The following is a 22,956-nucleotide window of genomic DNA, read 5'->3' as shown; positions in this document are numbered from 1 at the left end:
CTATGCAAGTCCTATGTCCTTTTCTGTTCTATTGTTTCAGGTTATGATCGGTTTTGAATTTGTTATTAGGTCTTTGGGTTTGTTTTCCTCATACAAGTCTTTAACACTGGAAAGTACATATCGTGAACAAATGAATTGTGCAGAGGCATTAATGGTAGAGAATATGTTGCATGAAACTCAGGCAATGCATATTCATTTTGTTGCTTTTTTTTAAAGATCTTGACGTACAAAATGTGTGATATGTTTTATTATTGTCAACTATTGATATAATGTCATATCAGTTAGCAAGAAAGATAGAAAGTACGATTCACAATTATTGCATCATGTAGTCAGAAATTACAACATTCCACAAAGAATGACTTGAAATGTAGCAACGTGCTGAGAATAATATTCATATTTGGTCAGGAAAACATTGGGCAAAGAATTGTACCTCGATTACAAATAATAAAAGTAAAAAGATGGCAGAGGCATGTCTTTTCAAACTGTATCTGTGTCATGAAAACTTATCACGGCCTCTTTTGAGTAATGGGACCATATTAATTATGTCATATCTGATCTGTTTATTTCCAGTTATGCTGCTACTTACTTAATGGGCCCCCGACATCTTTGTTTTTATTTAGACGTCTTATTGCTGTACAGAGACCTGACACTAATACTGTGCTGCCCCTTTGATGGCCAGTCTTGGAGTCCATGGGTTTGGATTGGAATCTGAAAAAAATAAAATAATAATATATATATATAATATATATATATATATATATATATATATATATATATATATATATATATATATATATATATATATATATATATATGAATAAAAAATAGACTAGTCCTGTTTAAATACAAATTCATTTTCTTTCTCCTCCTGTATTTATGATTTTCTAAGAAAATGAACACATTGCTTTAAGGTTACAGTGCCTTCAGAAAGTATTCATACCCCTTTGCTTATTCCGCGCTTTGTTGTGTTACAGCCTGAATTCAAAATGGATGAAAAAAATAATCTTGTCCATCACACGATACCCCATAATAACAAAGTGAAAACATGATTTTAGAGATTTTTGCAAATGTGTTGCAAATTAATGACTTAAAAATCATACAATATGATTTTCTGGATTTTTGTTTTAGATTCCGTCTCTCACAGTTGAGGTGTACCTATGATAAAAATTACAGACCTCTACATGCTTTGGAAGTAGGAAAACCTGCAAAATTGGCAGTGTATCAAATACTTGTTCTCCCCACTGTATATTTGGCCTTGTGTTCTAGGTTATTGTCCGGCTGAGAGGTGAATTAGTCTCCCAGTGTCTGTTGGAAAGCAGACTGAACTAGGAATTCCTCTAGCATTTTTCCTGTGCTTAGTTATATTACGTTTATGTTTTATACAAAAAAACTCCCTAGTTCTTGTCGACGACAAGCATGCCCATGACATGATGCAGCCACCACCAGCTTGAAAATATGAAGAGTGATACTCAGTGATGTGTTGTGTTAGATTTGCCCCAAACATAACACTCTTTATTCAGGACAAAGTTCATTTCTTTGCCACATTTTTGGCAGTTTTACTTTAGTGCCTTATGGCAAACAAGATGAATGTTTTGGAATATTTTTATTCTGTACAGGCTTCCTTCTTTTTACACTGTCTTTTAAGTTAGTATTGTGGAGTAACTACAATGTTGTTGATCCATCCTCAGTTTTTTCCGATCACAGCCATTAAACTATGTAACGGTTTTAGTCACCATTGGCCTCATGGGGAAATCACTGAGCGGTTTCCTTCCTCTCCGGCAACTGAGTTAGGAAGGATGTCTGTATCTTTGTAGTGATTGGGTGTACATCCAAAGTAATTAATAACTTCACCATTCTCAAAGCGATAATCAATGTCCGCTTTTTAAAAAAACGATCTACCAATAGGTGCTCTTCTTTGCGAGGCATTGGAAAACCTCCCTGGTTTTTGTGGTTGAATATGTGTTGGAAATTCACTGATCGACTGACGGACATAATTGTATGTGTGGGGTACATAGATCAGGTCATTCGTAAATCATGTTAAACACTATTATTGCTCACAGAGTGAGTTCATGCAAGTTATTATGTGACTTCTTAAGCAAATTTCTACCGCTGAACATAATTAGGGGTTGAATACTTGTTGACTCAAGACATTTCAGCTTTTCATTTTGTATTAATTTGTAAAAAAAAATCGACTGACATTATGGGCTATTGTGTTTAGGCCAGTGACTCAAAATCTTAAGTGAATCCATTTTAAATTCAGGCTGTAACACAACAAAATGTGGAACAAGTGGAGTGGTGTGAATACTTTCTGAAGACACTGTATAACAAGCAAATGTTCTAATGGCACTTTCAAGGCTCTTCTTTGTTTGGTTCTTTACTAAAGCCCAGGACATTTGGCAGGCAACAGGTCCATCGTGTTTTGTTTTTTGAAAGCATTTTAATGTTCAAGTCAACCTCCAGGGTTAGAGGTATGATCACCATACCTGTTCAGGTTTCATTCTTATTTGCTATGGGTTGACCACTGCTTAATTAAAAATATCTGTTTTATTTAATTTAGGCTGCATTGGTTGACTTACTATGTTTTATTATTTATATTTTTGCAAATTCTTATGTTTAATTGTGAAATATCAGTTGTTACAACTTATATTTGCCTTATGTATTTTTTCATAAATCAATATATAAAATAATGAAAGAAGGTAAAAGATGTTTGATCTTGAAGGTGTTTTGTATGGTTGTGTAGTTTTTCCGCAATTTCTGTGGGGATCATAGCTTTACAATGGCAATCAACAATAATTGCTAAATTGCTACAAAAGTCGTTGCAAACTAGTGGGTATAAGAATAATTAATAAAGCATCTCATTAAATATAAATGATCCGGAAAACGGCACACAAATTTTACTCTGATTCACACACAGCATGGGCCAGGCACAGTATCTATGGCTTTGATCATTTCAATGCGTTTTATTTTTGTACTAAAGCTATCACCTTTTTTATTTTTTATTCTAGGCGCCCGCAGTTTAGCTGGGGGGCGTAGAGCGTACGGCAGGTCTGGTAGGGGACCATTTTCTTATACTTTTTTATATGTTGTTAATATATTTGTTCACATCAGTTTTGTCCCACCTTCCGGTATTTTAATGAAGTACGAATCATTACTCTCCAGTTATTTGTCAGTAATATCATCATATTGCTTTACACAAATTTGATTAAAGACCAATTCAAAGTTTACAATTATGATATCATTTCGATGCTACCTTTATAGGATTGGTACCTTTATAAGATTCAAACATAAAATATAATTCCATTGGAGACATCTTAAGCACGACATCTTAAGCACATGTAACCCAGATTAAGTCCCCACACATTTTTTGTAGTTTTCATTCAATAGTCACACATTTGGCTTTCATTTGTTTGTTATTTATGTTTGTCCTGATCTGTTTATTATACCATTTAACATTATTATTATGATGATAATGATGATTATTGGTATCATTAACATGAGGCATAGCATTAGCATCAGAATTAGCATTGTTAGAGTTATTATTAACATTATAGTATTTGCATTTTACATGAATCCCCTTCTTGATTTACTCAATATTTGTTTCAGTTTGCCCAACAGTTTGTATTTTAGGAAAAGGGGCGTAGTAATTAGAGCTGGAACGTCTCAATTGAGCAGGAGCCTAACTCCTGTTTCTGTAGCATGAGACAGCTTGATGTACAAGTATACCCCTGGACAGGATACTTGTCTATCACAGGGCCATTTTAGGGAAAGCCAGTTATCAATCTAACTCATGAGATGCTGATCCGCAGCAAGGCAAACCAGTGACAAGGCAATGTCGCCATCAGATAGGATTAAAAACAGTACTACATTACCCTCACAAGTAGGCCTACACCAATCTTGATCTTTTTATAGGTGCATACTCATCACAGAGTGGAATTAGAAAGGTAATTCTTTTGAACTTACATCTGCTTCAAACAGGTAGATATCTATAACGTGAACAAGCTGATGTATGAACATGAATGTGAACTTGAAGCTTTGTGGAAGATGCATAACAAATTATCACTTTTGCAAGCATCTTACAATGTTCTTAAACATTGTTTTTGAATTTGCATTAACTTTACACTGCTACTGACTGCTACTAAGGACTTGAAGATATCCATCTACAAGTGACAGAGAGAAGTGGATAATCTGAAGACTATCCACACCAGCACAGTAGTGCAAAGCAGAAGCAAATATTGTAAAACAAAGGGAGGTTTCCTCAAGTACAGGTTTACATTGTTGAAACACTTATCCAGCCCATTGATTTGTAAAGATTTGTTGTGTTATTCCATACATGAAAGGTTAATCCACTTTGCATCCATGGGGGCATCACCACTGTATGTATATATGTATGTGACTATGGAAAACATGGTTGTTTTTTCTACTTTCAACTGAAAGAGAATCAACATCACCGGCTCTTTAACTCAGAAAACCAGCAGTAGTGGAGTCAGCTGGACCATAACGGACTGTCTTCATCCTCGACCTGTCCTCTATCGAGTTTGTCCTCTATCCAACCATCTATCCATCTTTCACTCCATCCATTCATTATTCCACTCCATTCCCTTTGGCAAAGCACCTATCATATGCAGTACCTTTGACATACAGTCTAACATACCATGGGAAGTTCGTTGAATTTCTCTAATATTAATTGATCACTTTTTGTGAGGAAACTATTACTTTCCTGCATTTTAATTGCTTTTTTTGTCAAGATTAGGAACAAAGGACCTGTATTTAAATGCAGGTCTGTTCACCATTTTTCTAATCTGAATTGGTCCCAGTTATTCAGCATGATGAATACCCATACCCAACTGCTCGTGATCAATCTGCTGCCCCCATGCTCATGTTGCTTGTCAGTCATCCCATGACACCATTACACTAGTACCATCCTGACCTGAGAAAGATCCCCTCCCTCCAGTCTTACTGCCAGGCTATGGCAGGGGGCCGCCAATGGCTCAGATGGATGGAGGTAAATGGAGAAGAGTGACTGGCTGTTAAAATGCCCACAACGATGTGGCTGATGTTTTTGACCACCAGGAAACAATGGAAAAGGTCTGAGAGTTCCTCTGGACAGAGAAGGAGTCAAAGGCAGACTGATCAGTCAGCATATGCTAGACAGAACAAATACAAGATACTGTAGTATAAATACTTTTAATTAGGTGGCCCTTAAATAGCTACTCTCGAACTCTTTACTAGAGTGTCATTTTACTCTGCATCGGTGCGTTATTACTACAGACACACCTGCAGACAGTGATTGAATTTAATCTCTCTAATTGATTGCAACTGTCTGTACTTACAGGTACTGTCCTAGCAGACCCGCTTTGTCTAATTTGCTCTGTCACTTTGCTGTCTGAACCTCATGGCCCTTTGCAAATCTGCTAAACACTATTGCAACTTCTTGACAGATCTTGTTCCAATTCAATCTCATGTTTATGTGGTGTTTGTCTGGCAGACTCGTTAATTGAATGTTTGATTGATGTGTCTTTCTCCTTTATTTGTCCTTCCTCTTTTAACATATTTCTCAGCTGACTAGTCCAACCCATTTTTTTAATCTTCATTATAAGTTGTTTTTTTTATATCCATTTAGTCTCTCTCTTCTTTTATCTTTATGTGCTCACGCCTCATTACCTACAATCTACCTCTGCATGTATTTTGTTATTTGTACATTTACTCATGTATTTACCTCTAACTGGTTATGTTGATGATCCTGTCTCATCTCTTGTTTACTTTCTCATGTGTGACTATTTGTTCCCGTGGTGTGCATCAGGGCACAGTTCTATGTTCTGTGAGATTAGTATATATTTCTGCATGTTTTTTCTCTGGGTAATCATGCAGAATAGACTTTTCAGCACAGCCTAATATATGTGGTTCCACCAGTCATAACTGAAAACAGTCTCGATTACACTGTTGTGTGAATGTTCTTGTTGTGGATGGGAACACGGCAAACGTTGAAAACTGTGGACCATCCCAGCACTGTAATGTCCACGTTTTTCTTTGTTAATGATTGATCAAATATCATGATCAATGGGAAGAAATGTATGTGTATATCACGTGAAATATGTCTGTGACTCTCGCTTGACTGTGATCCTGATACGAGTGTTGGCCTGAGGCATGGTAGGTACTGTTATAGTCAGATAACCTATGTGGATGTGTCTCTCCTGGCCCTTATTTCCCCTTTACTAACTGGTGTTGCCTATTCTTTCCAGGGATCCAGTTTCGTCTCCCTTCTTCCTGCAGTGTGGACCGAGCCGATCCACCTCCAGGTAAGAAAGCCCTCATCACCTTCACCAATCCATACATTGCAAAATTGCCAGTGTTAATGAAGTGTTAAGTCTAACACCAAAAAAAGTGTTTATATTGTCCCACTCTACATAGAGTAAAATGTTTTAATGTGTTCACTTCTTAACACTTTAGGGTTTAAAATTATGCTTTACAAAATAAACCTTTTCAGTGTGAATAGTCAACTCTAATATCAATCAATCAATCAATCAATCAAATGTATTAATAAAACCCTTTTAACATCAGCCGATGTCATAAAGTGCTATATAGAAACCCAGCCTTAAACCCCAAACAACAAGAAATGCACATGTAGATGCACGGTGTAGAATACAGTTGGTGGGCTGATCATTATCTAATCTCAGCTACATTTCATTTTGTCCATCCATCACAACTGATGATGGAAATCCTGAGCTGCCTGCCGGTCATTAGTTAGCTTGTGGTGGTGTGATACTAAGCACAGAATTAGAATACTAGGATGGAAATTAACCTTATGACGGAATAAACGTCAGCCATTTTGGTCAAGGAGTTGGTCAAACGTGGTTTGCAAGAGCTTTGATAAGATGTTGTGTAAAATAATGTTTGTTTGCTAGCTAGCCAGTCAGTATTAGAGGGATGATTCCATGCATTTTTCAAATTAACTACCAATGTGCCAACATTCCATTCAAAAAATGCAGTCAATCCACAGCCATGCACTGGCTGAAATGATACTGAACAAAAAAATAAGCTCAACATGTGAAGTGTTGTTCCCATGTTTCATGAGCTGAAATAAAAGATCCCATTTTTTTTTAAGTCTGTCCAATTTTGTGCACACATTTATTTACATCCCTATTAGTGAGCATTTCTCCTTTGCCAAGATAATCCATTAACATGACAAGTGTGGCATATCAAGAAGCTGATTAAACAGCATGATCATTACACAGGTGCACCTTGTGCTGGGGACAATAAAAGGCCACTCTAAAATGTGCAGTTTTGTCACACAACACAATGCCACAAATGTCTCAGGTTTTGAGAGAGCGTGCATTTGGCATGCTGACTGGAGGAATGTCCACCAGAGCTGTTGCCAGAGAATTGAATGTACATTTTTCTACCATAAGCCACCTCCAACGTCGTTTTAGAGAATTTGGCAGCATGTCCAACCGGCCTCACAAGCGCAGACCTCATGTAACCACGCCAGCCCAGGACCTCCACATCCGGCTTCTTCACCTGCAAGATTATCTGAGACCAGCCACCCAGACAGCTGATGAAATTGAGGAGTATTTCTGTCTGTAATAAAGACCTTTTGTGGGGAAATACTCAATCTGATTGGCTGGGCCGGGCTCCCCAGTGGGTAGGTCTGGCTCCTAAGTGAGTGGGCCTCTGCCCAACCATGGCTGCTCCCCTGCCCAGTCGTGAAATCCATTGATTAGGGCCTAATTTATTTATTTTAATTGACAGATTTCCTTATATTAACTGTGACTCAGTACAATTGTTGAAATTGTTGCATGTTACATTTATATTTTTGATCAGTATGTTTGATGAGAAGACTTAGGGTGTTTCTCAATATGTATACTATCATGCTCCGAGCACACAATCTGGAGCATGGGAGGGTCGGAGCATGAGTCCAAATCAAATAATTCAAAACGGAGCACGGAGGGAACTTCTCTGTTGCGTACTCCGCTTGTACACATTTCGAAGCATGCATCGATGCAAGTTTAAATGAAAAGTATGGACAGAAATATGAAGCAACCACATAAAAGCCAATGCAAAATGTATTGAAATCAATGGCAGGTATTATTTGAGCTGAAGCGAGATAAAATAAGCTCTGACTTTGGTACGAAATGTTGCCCATTCACTTGTCATATGTTGCTGGACTACAATATTTTATCTTAAAAACGTTAAATACTTTCTGTTAATTCTGGCATGTTTAAAAGCCTACAATACCCACTGTAGTATGTGTAGATTGCAAGCCCATAGTAAGTCAATAGGGCGAACTGGCTAGTAACTGCTGTTAGCTAGCTAGCTAGCTAGCCACAAATAATTGACATCTACCTTGCATTTTTATTTATTTATTATTTCACCTTTATTTAACCAGGTAGGCAAGTTGAGAACAAGTTCCCATTTACAATTGTGACCTGGCCAAGATAAAGCAAAGCAGTTCGACACATGGAGTAAAACAAACATACAGTCAATAAAACAGTAGAAAAATAAGTTTATATACAATGTGAGCAAGTGAGGTGAGATAAGGGAGGTAAAGGCAAAAAAAACAGCCATGGTGGAGAAGTAAATACAATATAGCAAGTAAAACACTGGAATGGTTGATTTGCAGTGGAAGAATATGCAAAGTAGAGATATAAATAATGGGGTGCAAAGGAGCAAAATAAATAAATAAATACAGTAGGGAAAGAGGTAGTTATTTGGGCTAAATTATAGATGGGCTATGTACAGGTGCAGTAATCTGTGAGGTGCTCTGACAGCTGGTGCTTAAAGCTAGTGAGGGAGATAAGTGTTTTTAGTTTCAGAGATTTTTGTAGTTCGTTCCAGTCATTGGCAGCAGAGAACTGGAAGGAAAGGCGGCCAAAGGAAGAATTGTTTTTTTGGGGTGACCAGAGAGATATACCTGCTGGAGCGAGGGCTACAGGTGGGTGCTGCTATGGTGACCAGCGAGCTGAGATAAGGGGGGACTTTACCTAGCAGGGTCTTGTAGATGACCTGGAGCCGGTGGGTTTGGCGACGAGTATGAAGTGAGGGCCAGCCAACGAGAGCGTACAGGTCGCAGTGGTGGGTAGTATATGGGCTTTGGTGACAAAACAGATGGCACTGTGATAGACTGCATCCAATTTATTGAGTAGGGTATTGGAGGCTATTTTGTAAATGAGATCGCCGAAGTCAAGGATTGGTAGGATGGTCAGTTTTACAATGGTATGTTTGGCAGCATGAGTGAAGGATGCTTTGTTGCGAAATAGGAAGCTAATTCTAGATTTAACTTTGGATTGGAGATGTTTGATGTGAGTGGAAGGAGAGTTTACAGTCTAACCAGACACCTAGGTATTTGTAGTTGTCCACATATTCCAAGTCAGAGCCGTCCAGAGTAGTGATGTTGGACAGGTGGGCAGGTGCAGGTAGCGATCTGTTGAAGAGCATGCATTTAGTTTTACTTGTATTCAAGAGCAATTGGAGGCTACGGAAGGAGAGTTGTATGGCATTGAAGCTCGCCTGGAGGGTTGTTAACACAGAGTCCAAAGAAGGGCCAGATGTATACAGAATGGTGTCGTCTGTGTAGAAGTGGATAAGAGAATCACCAGCAGCAAGAGCGACATCATTGTTGTATACAGAGAAGAGAGTATGTCCAAGTTATAACATTACTTTTAGGTCATTTTTGTCTGTTTAATTTATGTAGGTGGCTAGCTAGATTACTGTGATTCACATGTAGCGAGCTGATATTTATGAAGTGAAATGTTTGCTTTCTGTAGATTTTGTTTTGTCTTTGTCACGGCTGGAAGCAGGTTCAGTGAATGGGGAGGTGCAGCATGTGTGAGTTTATACAGTAGGGGAGTGTGAATGCTTCTCAAATGTCATGTTTTATGAGTTCTTCATGTTCTCGTCCTCACAAGAACGGACTCAAGAGAACGTCCTTGGAGAATGCACTCGAAATATGAGAGTGGGGAGAACGGTAGTAGCATATTGAGATCATATAATGGCACTCGCAGGTTTCCAAGGATACGTAAATGTTGACATGTAATGTCTATTTGCATATATTTTAGTGCCTATTTATACAGGGAATTGGCATAAAACCTTTATAAACAGTATGTATACCAATTCCCTGTATAAATAGCCTCTAAAATATATGCAAACAGACATTACATGTCAACATGTATGTATCCTTGGAAAGTAAGGCATGTGATATCAGAAATTGTAGAATTATTGTCTACCTAACATATTGTCATATATTTATACAGAGAATTGGTATAAAACCTTTATAGACTGTATTTGTAAAGGTGTTATACCAATTTGCTGTATACATCTGTATAAATATTTGACAAAAATTCTACAATTTCTGCATATGTCAAATCACGATTATGCTTCTACTACCATTCATTCCAATTAGACTGGTTTGTATTTCTCCCTGATCAATATGGCTGCCATCTTGACCCCATTCTGTAACATGAAGGGTTTATGACATAGCCCCTCTGGTAACTTAATAGGATCTCTATGGTACTGAGGATATGTACTAAGCCTGAGCTGCCTGCTAGTCATTAGTTAGGTGGTGGTGGTGTGATAATGAGGATCTGTCCAATGCGTGAGGTCATCATGGCTCTCGGTGTGGGTTGTGTAAAGCAGCTGGTGGAAGGAGTTAAACACGGTTCTCTGGTGACAGAGAGTAGGAGTTAAACATGGTTCTGTGGTGACTGAGAGTAGGAGTTAAACATGGTTCTCTGGTGACAGAGAGTAGGAGTTAAACATGGTTCTGTGGTGACAGAGAGTAGGAGTTAAACATGGTTCTCTGTTGACAGAGAGTAGGAGTTAAACATGGTTCTCTGGTGACAGAGAGTAGGAGTTAAACATGGTTCTGTGGTGACTGAGAGTAGGAGTTAAACATGGTTCTCTGGTGACTGAGAGTAGGAGTTAAACATGGTTCTCTGGTGACTGAGAGTATGAGTTAAACATGGTTCTCTGGTGACTGAGAGTAGGAGTTAAACATGGTTCTGGTGACTTGGAGGGTAGGAGTTAAACATGGTTCTGGTTACTTGGAGGGTAGGAGTTAAACATGGTTCTGGTGACTTGGAGGGTAGGAGTTAAACATGGTTCTGGTTACTTGGAGGGTAGGAGTTAAACATGGTTCTGGTGACTTGGAGGGTAGGAGTTAAACATGGTTCTGGTTACTTGGAGGGTAGGAGTTAAACATGGTTCTGGTTACTTGGAGGGTAGGAGTTAAACATGGTTCTGGTGACTTGGAGAGTAGGAGTTTAACATGGTTCTCTGGTGACTTGGAGGGTAGGAGTTAAACATGGTTCTGGTTACCTGGAGGGTAGGCGTTAAACATGGTTCTGGTTACCTGGAGGGTAGGAGTTAAACATGGTTCTGGTTACTTGGAGGGTAGGAGTTAAACATGGTTCTGGTTACTTGGAGGGTAGGAGTTAAACATGGTTCTGGTTACTTGGAGGGTAGGAGTTAAACATGTTTCTGGTTACCTGGAGGGTAGGAGTTAAACATGGTTCTGGTGACTTGGAGAGTAGGAGTTTAACATGGTTCTGGTTACTTGGAGGGTAGGAGTTAAACAGGGTTTTGGTTACTTGGAGGGTAGGAGTTAAACATGGTTCTGGTTACTTGGAGGGTAGGAGTTAAACATGGTTCTCTGGTGACTTGGAGGGTAGGAGTGAAACATGGTTCTCTGGTGACTTGAAGTGTAGAAGTTAAACATGGTTCTCTGGTGACTTGGAGGGTAGGAGTTAAACATTGTTTTCTGGTGACTTTTAGGGTAGGAGTCAAAGATGGTTCACTGGTGACTGAGGGTAGGATTAAACATTATTCTCTGGTGACTTCGAGGGTAGGAGTTAAACATGGTTCTGCTGACTTGGAGGGTAGGAGATAAAAACATGGTTCTGGTGACTTGGAGGGTAGGAGATAAAAACATGGTTCTGGTGACTTGGAGGGTAGGAGATAAAAACATGGTTCTGGTTACTTGGAGGGTAGGAGATAAAAACATGGTTCTGGTTACTTGGAGGGTAGGAGATAATAACATGGTTCTGGTTACTTGGAGGGTAGGAGATAAAAACATGGTTCTCTGGTGACTTGGAGGGTAGGAGTTAAACATGGTTCTGGTGACTTGGAGGGTATAAGATAATAACATGGTTCTGGTTACTTGGGGGGTAAGAGTTAAACATGGTTCTGGTGACTTGGAGGGTAGGAGTTAAACATGGTTCTCTGGTGACTTGGAGGGTAGGAGTTAAACATGGTTCTGGTTACTTGGAGGGTAGGAGTTAAACATGGTTCTCTGGTGACTGAGAGTAGGAGTTAAACATGGTTCTGGTTACTTGGAGGGTAGGAGTTAAACATGGTTCTGGTTACTTGAAGGGTAGGAGTTAAACATGGTTCTGGTTACTTGGAGGGTAGGAGTTAAACATGGTTCTGGTTACTTGGAGGGTAGGAGTTAAACATGGTTCTCTGGTGACTTGAAGTGTAGAAGTTAAACATGGTTCTCTGGTGACTTGGAGGGTAGGAGTTAAACATTGTTTTCTGGTGACTTTTAGGGTAGGAGTCAAAGATGGTTTATTGGTGACTGAGGGTAGGATTAAACATTATTCTCTGGTGACTTTGAGGGTAGGAGTTAAACATGGTTCTGGTGACTTGGAGGGTAGGAGATAAAAACATGGTTCTGGTGACTTGGAGGGTAGGAGATAAAAACATGGTTCTGGTGACTTGGAGGGTAGGAGTTAAACATGGTTCTGGTGACTTGGAGGGTAGGAGTTAAACATGGTTCTGGTTACTTGGAGGGTAGGAGTTAAACATGGTTCTCTGGTGACTTGGAGGGTAGGAGTTAAACATGGTTCTCTGGTGACTTGGAGGGTAGGAGTTAAACATGGTTCTGGTGACTTGGAGGGTAGGAGTTAAACATGCTTCTCTGGTGACTTGGAGGGTAGGAGTTAAACATGGTTCTGGTTACTTGGAGGGTAGGAGTTAAACATGGTTCTCTGGTGACTTGGAGGGTAGGAGTTAAACATGGTTCTCTGGTGACTTGGAGGGTAGGAGTTATACATGGTTCTGGTGAATTGGAGGGTATGAGTTAAACATGGTTCTCTGGTGACTTGGAGGGTAGGAGTTAAACATGGTTCTGGTTACTTGGAGGGTAGGAGTTAAACATGGTTCTGGTTACTTGGAGGGTAGGAGTTAAACTTGGTTCTGGTTACTTGGAGGGTATGAGTTAAACATGGTTCTGGTGACTTGGAGGGTAGGAGTTAAACATGGTTCTCTGGCGACTTGGAGGGTAGGAGTTAAACATGGTTCTGGTTACTTGGAGGGTAGGAGTTAAACATGGTTCTGGTTACTTGGAGGGTAGGAGTTAAACATGGTTCTGGTGACTTGGAGGGTAGGAGTTAAACATGGTTCTCTGGTGACTTGGAGGGTAGGAGTTAAACATGGTTCTCTGGTGACTTGCAGGGTAGGAGTTTAACATGGGAATTACCCAATGCAGAGAGAGGCCAATGACAGATAGACATATCATCTTCTTTCAGGGAGTTTTACAGCCCAACCTCTCCTGCCTTTCCCATCGGCTGTTGGCTACAACACACCTCCTGAATACAGAGAGACTCACACGGCTCCTTCTTGTCAAGTTGCAGTGCAACGTCGGCAGGCACACAGGGTTTTTGTCTGTCTCACTGTTTGCTTTCTGTAGGGAGGCAAGGATGCAATATGGCATCTCTTGTTGGGTACATGTGTTGTACGTTTTCTACAGAGTATTCAAATCCACTCTGAATGGGGGGCTGCTTAAGATGTCAGATTCACACTACCTGTCTGACTTTGAAGCGGCACACCATTAAAGCTCAGGGATAGAGTTTAAAAAATGAATCATGTACGACTGTGTCACCCGTCCTACTCAATTTCCTATCCACCCACAAAGTCTTGCGGAAAAACGACAACCTTTTCAAGTGGGAAGGAATCCATCTAATGTGAGAGTAAATGCAGAGTTCTATTTGTTTCATGTGGAGTCTTATCACATCTAATGACTAATTAGATCTATCACACAATCTGCTCGTTAACATTGTGAATGGATTTAGTTGATATTGTCCCTGATTTTATTTACCAGTAGTGTAATTATGTTAAAGATGTGTCAGCCAGTCACCGGCAATGTGTGCAGCCGTGTGTGACCTTGAAAGGATTAGGGAGATTATTCAACAATAAGCAATATTAAATATTAATTAATTAATGAATGGTTCAGTTGATGCATGAACACATTAATAAATGAATGCCTGAATACATGTGTGTGACTATTGAGTTCCCGAGTTACACGACTTAGTGGTGATGAAGTCTATTTTTGTCACTGCAATGAATCACAGCCTTTCTCCTTCAGTGACTCATCCAACAGTTTCGTAAAATAGCGGTTTAGAAATGTTGTATGACAATGTCACCATCCTCAGGGCCATCAGCATGCTGCACCCTCTCTGCAAACGGTGAGCTCAATAATGAACACCGTATCTGGGACTCCCGTACAAATAATCCCATGAGCTGTTCCTTTCATCACATAAAGCTGTGTTAACTGTCATAATTCATTGTACTGTATTCTGGGTGGCAGAATTCCACAAAACAAGCAACTGGTGTTTGGTGTCTTTGATACTAGATAATGTACAGTGTCAGTAAATGTATGATGAATCACTTCTTCTTTGAGTGTGTGACAGGGTGTCAACAAAGTAAGATGATAATGCATGTCCTCACTGCCTGCAGGACTATACTGACCTGATGATAATTCACAAGGAATCTGGTAGTAACATCTGCTCACCTTTGTCTCACATGGCCTGTTTGACATAACTATATTTTTGACACAATAACAGGAGGCTAGCAGAATTAAAAGTAAATATCAAGCAGCTGCAGATAATATAATTGATGCAATGGTACCTGTCTGAGCCCAGCCTGTGATGTAGGCATACTGTACCTCCTTGCTACTAGCTCTGTTCTGCTGTTTATTGTTTTATTTAACCATTACTTTACCAGGTAAGTTGACTGAGAACACATTCTCATTTACCGCAATAACAGTTAAACTGGAGAGGGTTCCTCTCATTATCCTTCACTGCCCAGAAGGAGCCGTAGCCTGTTAAAACTGGGCTTATTAACCAGGAAGAAGGGTTCCTCTCATTATCCTTCACTGCCCAGAAGGAGCCGTAGCCTGTAAAAACTGGGCTTATTAACCAGGAAGAAGGGTTCCTCTCATTATCCTTCACTGCCCAGAATGAGCCGTAGCCTGTTAAAACTGGGCTTATTAACCAGGAAGAAGGGTTCCTCTCATTATCCTTCACTGCCCAGAAGGAGCCGTAGCCTGTTAAAACTGGGCTTATTAACCAGGAAGAAGGGTTCCTCTCATTATCCTTCACTGCCCAGAAGGAGCCGTAGCCTGTTAAAACTGGGCTTATTAACCAGGAAGAAGGGTTCCTCTCATTATGCTTCACTGCCCAGAAGGAGCCTTAGCCTGTTAAAACTGGGCTTATTAACCAGGAAGAAGGGTTCCTCTCATTATCCTTCACTGCCCAGAAGGAGCCGTAGCCTGTTAAAACTGGGCTTATTAACCAGGAAGAAGGGTTCCTCTCATTATCCTTCACTGCCCAGAAGGAGCCGTAGCCTGTTAAAACTGGGCTTATTAACCAGGAAGAAGGGTTCCTCTCATTATCCTTCACTGCCCAGAAAGAGCCGTAGCCTGTTAAAACTGGGCTTATTAACCAGGAAGAAGGGTTCCTCTCATTATCCTTCACTGCCCAGAATGAGCCGTAGCCTGTTAAAACTGGGCTTATTAACCAGGAAGAATGGTTCCTCTCATTATCCTTCACTGCCCAGAAAGAGCCGTAGCCTGTTAAAACTGGGCTTATTAACCAGGAAGAAGGGTTCCTCTCATTATCCTTCACTGCCCAGAAGGAGCCTTAGCCTGTTAAAACTGGACTTATTAACCAGGAAGAAGGGTTCCTCTCATTATCCTTCACTGCCCAGAAGGAGCCTTAGCCTGTTAAAACTGGACTTATTAACCAGGAAGAAGGGTTCCTCTCATTATCCTTCACTGCCCAGAAGGAGCCTTAGCCTGTTAAAACTGGGCTTATTAACCAGGAAGAAGGGTTCCTCTCATTATCCTTCACTGCCCAGAAGGAGCCTTAGCCTGTTAAAACTGGACTTATTAACCAGGAAGAAGGGTTCCTCTCATTATCCTTCACTGCCCAGAAGGAGCCTTAGCCTGTTAAAACTGGGCTTATTAACCAGGAAGAAGGGTTCCTCTCATTATCCTTCACTGCCCAGAAGGAGCCGTAGCCTGTTAAAACTGGGCTTATTAACCAGGAAGAAGGGTTCCTCTCATTATCCTTCACTGCCCAGAAGGAGCCTTAGCCTGTTAAAACTGGACTTATTAACCAGGAAGAAGGGTTCCTCTCATTATCCTTCACTGCCCATAAGGAGCCTTAGCCTGTTAAAACTGGGCTTATTAACCAGGAAGAAGGGTTCCTCTCATTATCCTTCACTGCCCAGAAGGAGCCGTAGCCTGTTAAAACTGGGCTTATTAACCAGGAAGAAGGGTTCCTCTCATTATCCTTCACTGCCCAGAAGGAGCCTTAGCCTGTTAAAACTGGGCTTATTAACCAGGAAGAAGGGTTCCTCTCATTATCCTTCACTGCCCAGAAGGAGCCGTAGCCTGTTAAAACTGGGCTTATTAACCAGGAAGAAGGGTTCCTCTCATTATCCTTCACTGCCCAGAAGGAGCCGTAGCCTGTTAAAACTGGGCTTATTAACCAGGAAGAAGGGTTCCTCTCATTATCCTTCACTGCCCAGAAGGAGCCGTAGCCTGTTAAAACTGGGCTTATTAACCAGGAAGAAGGGTTCCTCTCATTATGCTTCACTGCCCAGAAAGAGCTATAGTCTGTAAACACTGGGGTTATTAATTTAACCAGGAAGAAGTGTCCGTGTTGAGTGTTCGTCTCTGTGGCAGTAAAAACAAAAGGTGTGTCCTAAAGTCTCCTTATGATGCATTTTACATAATCCTCTCACAGTGGTTTAAAGTACTTAAGTAAAAATACTTTAAAATACTACTTCAGTCATTTTTGGGGTATCTGTGCTTTACTTTACTATTATACTTTTTAGAACTTTTACTTTTACTTCACTACATTCCTAAAGAAGATAATATACTTTTTACTCCATACATTTCCCCTGACAACCAAAAGTACTCGTTACATTTTGACAGGAAAATGGTCCAATTCACACACTTATCAAGAGAACATCCCTGGTCATCCCTACTGCCTCTGATCTGAAGGACTCAATAAACAGAAATGCTTGGTTTGTAAATGATGTCTGAGTGTTGGAGTGTGCCCCTGGCTATCCATCAATAAACAAAAATGTGCTGTCTGGTTTGCATAATATAAGGAATTTGAAATGGTTTATATTTTTACATTTTCTTTTGATACTTCAGTACATTTTAGCAATTTCATTTACTTTTGACACTTCTATACAGTATATACTATATATATATATATATATATATATATATATATATATATATATATTTAAAACCAAATACTTTTAGACTTTTACTCAAGTAGGATTTTACTGGGTGACTTTCACTTTTACTTGAGTCATTTTTTATCAAGGTATCTTTCTTTTTATTCAAGGAATCTTTACTTGGACTTTTTCCTACTTTTTCCACCACTGTCCCCTCATCACTCCGCCCTTCGGTTTCATCACTCACTCTAACCCCATCTTCCTTTATTAAATGATCATCCTCCACTCTCTCCCTTTCAAACCTGTTTTAGAGTAACTCCTCTTCATCTATCTCTCTCCCTACTTGCTCTCCAGTGGTGACGCACATGCCTAGCTATATGTCGAAGACTCCCCCGCCGGCACCACCTCGCTCCACCTCCAAGCCCCTCATCTCGGTGACGGCCCAGAGCAGCACAGACTCCACTCAGGACGCCTACCACGAGGGGAGGGACCCGCGGGGGAGTGTACTGTGGGCGCCGGACTGTCTGGGCGGCTCGGGTCGAACCCTCTACAACTCCACCGACAGCCTGGACAGCGCCAATGTGGTGACGCTGGCCATGGAGACGGCAGGGAGCAAGCGGCATGCCTCCTCGGGCAGCCACAGCTCAGTGCAGACGTGTGACAAGGCGGTGTTGGTGTCCAAGGCTGAGGAATACCTCAAAACGCCACGTTCCTCCATAGGGATACAGGTAAAACCAGCTCACACACTTACACTGACACACTGACACACAGACACACACACACACACACACACAACCACACACAACCACACACAGAACTACTCTATGACGAATAGAGTAGAATAACATCAGAGGAAACTGTTGTAGATTTCTATTTATCAGTGGAATTCAACTTGATCATATTATCTATTTTACATTGGCAACAAATGCCATTTCTGGAAGCCTGCTGCTGTGACGTTTTCATCTCCTCTTAAATGTCATTAAGCGCGTCATATAGCATTACTGTAGTCATTTAGACCCTTAATTGCACTCAAGCCAACATTCTGTTTCTTTTGCAATGCAGTCTCTCAAGGGATAGATAAAAAACAATGCATCATCGCCATCATCATCATCACCAATATCATCAACATCCCCATCATAACCTTCAGTGCCAGCACCATATTTATCGTATCTGTTACCATGTCTCGTACAATTCGTTATTTACTCTGAAGTACTCGTTGACATTTTATTCCACACTCAACTTTTTTGATGTCATTATTTTGAAGTACTGGGTCTATGCTGTTGACATGACAATATAGATGAGTGTGTGAGCTCGTAAACTGAGCCATAGAAAGAGAGGGACAGGCCTATAAAAGCCATCCCTCTCAGGGAGACACAGTCATCTGATCAGGATCAAAGGCTCTCAGGACAAACACTCTGGCATCACTTGATGCAGATCCTCGCTCGCTCTCTCTCGCTTTCTCACTTGCTCTCCCACTCTCCTTCTCTCTTTGACTCTCTCTCTGACTCTCCCTCCCTCTCTCTCTCTCTCTCTCTCTCTCTCTCTCTCTGTTTCTGACTCTCTCTCTCACCCCCTCTCTCTCTCTCTCTCTGTTTCTGACTCTCTCTCCCTCTCTCTCTCTCTCTCCCTCTCTCTCACCCTCTCTCTCTCTCTCTCTGTTTCTGACTCTCTCTCTGTTTCTGACTCTCTCTCTCTGTTTCTGACTCTCTCTCTCTCTCTCTCTCTCTCTCTCTCTCTCAGTTTCTGACTCGCTCTCTCTGTTTCTGACTCTCTGACTCTTTTTTCCACTCTATTCTCCCCTCTCTCCTTCTCTCCCTCTCTATCTCTCTGTGTCCTTTCTCTATGTCTCTCGCTCCCCTCTGTCTCTATCCCTCTCCCTGTATACAGTTTCTAGTATAGATCACTACAGATTACTACCCTCTTTATGATTTATGCCACTAAGCAGCCTCATTGATTTTCTAGTAAAGTCCATTGGTAAAATAGTTCCCCCATGATACTGTTGTCAAGAAGTTCATTATGACATGTGACCAGTGTTATTGTTTATGTTCACGTTGTTGTTTACCAGGTGGAGACGGCGACGGACTCGGAGTCGGAGGGTAAAGGTCTTCCTCAGTACCATTCTGTTGGCACCCAGGTCGAGGATAACAAACGGTATGTGGCACACAGAAGGTGGAAACTGGAAATACAATCGTTGCATAATTTGGCCTCTGACCCTTTACAGCAGCAGTCAATAATGTCCCTCTGGATCCTCATTGCACTAACTAAATATTTATTGATTTTGTGAAAGTTATTATGCAATATGCTTTTTTTGTACATACTGTATCTGTGAATGGGTTATATTGATGTTTTCTCTCTCTTTGGATCCATATATTGTTCATCTAGTCTCTTTATTATTGTCTGTATACATATACGAGTGTGTGTGTGTCTGCATGTGTCTGTGCTCCCTCAGGCATGGCAGGTTCAAGCGCTCCAACAGTGTGACGACAGCCGTACAAGCTGACATGGAACTAGAAGGCTTCCCCACCATGGAGGACAAGGGACTGCAGTTTGGAGGGGGCTTGGGCTTCCGCGGGGGCCACTCGGAGCCCAGTACACCCACCCAGTACGGGGCCGTCCGCACCGTCCGCACCCAGGGCCTCTTCAGCTACCGGGAGGACTACCAGCGTTCCTCCAGCGGTCCTCCCAGTCCGCAGCCCGAGTCGTGGCTGACAGAGCCCTCTCTGGAGGGGGCTGAGACGGGCCGAGTGTCCCCCCTCCGCAGGGACGGTAGCTGGTTCATGCAGCTCCTCCATAATGAAACTAAGAGGATGGAGGGATGGTGTAAAGACATGGAGAGAGAGGCGGAGGAGCATGACCTGTTGGAGGAGAGTGAGTGTCTGACGCTGCACCTTAGATGCATATGCTGGCACTATAGCTCCTAAGGCAGGGGCTGTTCACATTCTAACGCATTAGATTTTAAATACATTCACTGATCACCATTTTAGAATGAAAGTCCTGTTTGTAGATGGAAATGTAATATACAACCGACAAGCATTGTTATTACCACTGCTAATGAATACCGGTCTATTTTTTGACGGTTGAGGCAGTGGACAGATTTGAGTGAGATAACACTCTGTGAGCTGTCAATGAGGATAACACTGTGCGTGATCTCTCCCTCTCCCTCTGTGTGTGTGTGTGTGTGTCCTCCAGTCCTAGGGAAAATCCGGAGTGCGGTGGGCAGTGCACAACTCCTCATGTCTCAAAAATTCCAGCAGTTCTACTGGCTGTGTCAACAGAACCTGGTGAGGATCTATAATACCATAATGGAACATGACAAGTGTGTGTCTTCAAAATACCCCTTATGTCTTACATTCTCACTGTTGATGACTTACCAACAGTACAGGGCTTGAGAAGTGATGACTTACCAACAGTACAGGGCTTGAGAAGTGATGACTAACCAACAGTACAGGGCTTGAGAAGTGATGACTTACCAACAGTACAGGGCTTGAGAAGTGATGACTAACCAACAGTACAGGGCTTGAGAAGTGATGACTTACCAACAGTACAGGGCTTGAGAAGTGATGACTAACCAACAGTACAGGGCTTGAGAAGTGATGACTAACCAACAGTACAGGGCTTGAGAAGTGATGACTTACCAACAGTACAGGGCTTGAGAAGTGATGACTTACCAACAGTACAGGGCTTGAGAAGTGATGCCTAACCAACAGTACAGGGCTTGAGAAGTGATGACTTAGCAACAGTACAGGGCTTGAGAAGTGATGACTTACCAACAGTACAGGGCTTGAGAAGTGATGACTTACCAACAGTACAGGGCTTGAGAAGTGATGACTAACCAACAGTACAGGGCTTGAGATGTGATGACTTACCAACAGTACAGGGCTTGAGAAGTGATGACTAACCAACAGTACAGGGCTTGAGAAGTGATGACTTACCAACAGTACAGGGGATAGGAAGTTATGACTAACCAACAGTACAGGGCTTGAGAAGTGATGACTTACCAACAGTACAGGGCTTGAGAAGTGATGACTAACCAACAGTGCAGGGCTTGAGAAGTGATGACTTACCAACAGTACAGGGCTTGAGAAGTGATGACTTACCAACAGTACAGGGCTTGAGAAGTGATGACTAACCAACAGTACAGGGCTTGAGAAGTGATGACTTACCAACAGTACAGGGCTTGAGAAGTGATGACTAACCAACAGTTCAGGGCTTGATAAGTGATGACTTACCAACAGTACAGGGCTTGAGAAGTGATGACTTACCAACAGTACAGGGCTTGAGAAGTGATGACTAACCAACAGTACAGGGCTTGAGAAGTGATGACTAACCAACAGTACAGGGCTTGAGAAGTGATGACTTACCAACAGTACAGGGCTTGAGAAGTGATGACTAACCAACAGTACAGGGCTTGAGAAGTTATAACTTGCAGGACACCTACTGGTTGAACAATGTTCAATTAAGGTTTGCAGGACACCTAGTGGTTGAACAATGTTCAATTAAGGTTTGCGGGTCACCTAGTGGTTGGACCGTGTACAGTAAGATTTGCAGGACACCTAGTGGTTGGACCGTGTACAGTAAGATTTGCATGACACCTAGTGGTTGGACCGTGTACAGTAAGATTTGCAGGACACCTAGTGGTTGGACTGTGTACAGTAAGATTTGCAGGTGTTGGATGATTCAACAGCTGTTTATGTAACAGAAGCATTTCAAAGTTGCCACGATAGTCTGTAACAGTTATGACTATACCAGATAACAACTATATTGTGTATATGTTTCATGAAATCAAACAAACACATTCTCATGGTCACTGAGACCATATCTAATGTGTTCCCTCCCACTCACCTCCTCCCCGCCACCCTCCACCCCCCAGGACCCCAGCGCCATGCCCCGCCCCACCTCTCAGGACCTGGCCGGATTCTGGGACTTGCTGCAGCTCTCAATTGACGACGTAACTGCCAAATTTAATGAACTGCAGCAGATCAAGAGCAATGAGTGGAGGCTCGTGGAGAGCCCAGAGAAGAAGACGCCATTACAGGTATATCAACAGAGTTGTTACAGTTTTTCACAGCTAGCAAAGTAGTCTGTGTTGGTGTGTTGTCTAATGGTACTGGTCAACGCATATATTGTTTATTTGTTTTATCCTAACCCTACTCTGAGAAAATCACATGGCTCAAATCTCTTTGTCACCTCTCTCTCTCTCGCTTTGTCTCTTCTCTTTATTTCTCTCTCTTTGTCTCTTCTCTCTCTCTCTCATGATCTCTCTCTCATGTGAAGGAGAGGAAGTGGCCTCCCCCGCTGCCAAAGAGACCTCCGAAGGGGCGTGGCGGCGTGGTGCGGGAGCGCTCTCTGGACCTGCAGGACCGCCAGCGTCAGGAGGCCCGGCGCCGTCTTCTGGCTGCCAAGCGGGCGGCTTCCTTCAGACAGAACTCAGCCACGGAGCGGGCAGACAGCATCGAGATCTACATCCCCGAGGCCCAGACACGTCTTTGA

The 22,956-nt window shown here is 41.7% G+C and overlaps 1 protein-coding gene across 1 annotated transcript in view; it reads left to right on the top strand.

The window, feature by feature from the left end:
• The window catches only part of LOC135557857 (disks large-associated protein 2-like), a 63,617-nt gene extending 40,661 nt beyond the window's left edge, over positions 1 to 22,956 (top strand). The window contains exons 5-10 of the mRNA XM_064991542.1: positions 17,821 to 18,194; positions 19,532 to 19,617; positions 19,916 to 20,334; positions 20,656 to 20,747; positions 22,337 to 22,501; positions 22,741 to 22,956. Of these exons, the coding sequence (XP_064847614.1) occupies positions 17,821 to 18,194; positions 19,532 to 19,617; positions 19,916 to 20,334; positions 20,656 to 20,747; positions 22,337 to 22,501; positions 22,741 to 22,956 (1,352 nt within the window). The remainder of the gene's footprint in view (positions 1 to 17,820; positions 18,195 to 19,531; positions 19,618 to 19,915; positions 20,335 to 20,655; positions 20,748 to 22,336; positions 22,502 to 22,740) is intronic.

Source organism: Oncorhynchus masou, chromosome 16 (assembly GCF_036934945.1).
Source record: "Oncorhynchus masou masou isolate Uvic2021 chromosome 16, UVic_Omas_1.1, whole genome shotgun sequence".
NCBI classification, from domain to species: Eukaryota; Metazoa; Chordata; class Actinopteri; order Salmoniformes; family Salmonidae; genus Oncorhynchus; species Oncorhynchus masou.
This window is presented reverse-complemented; position numbering and strand designations above follow the sequence as displayed.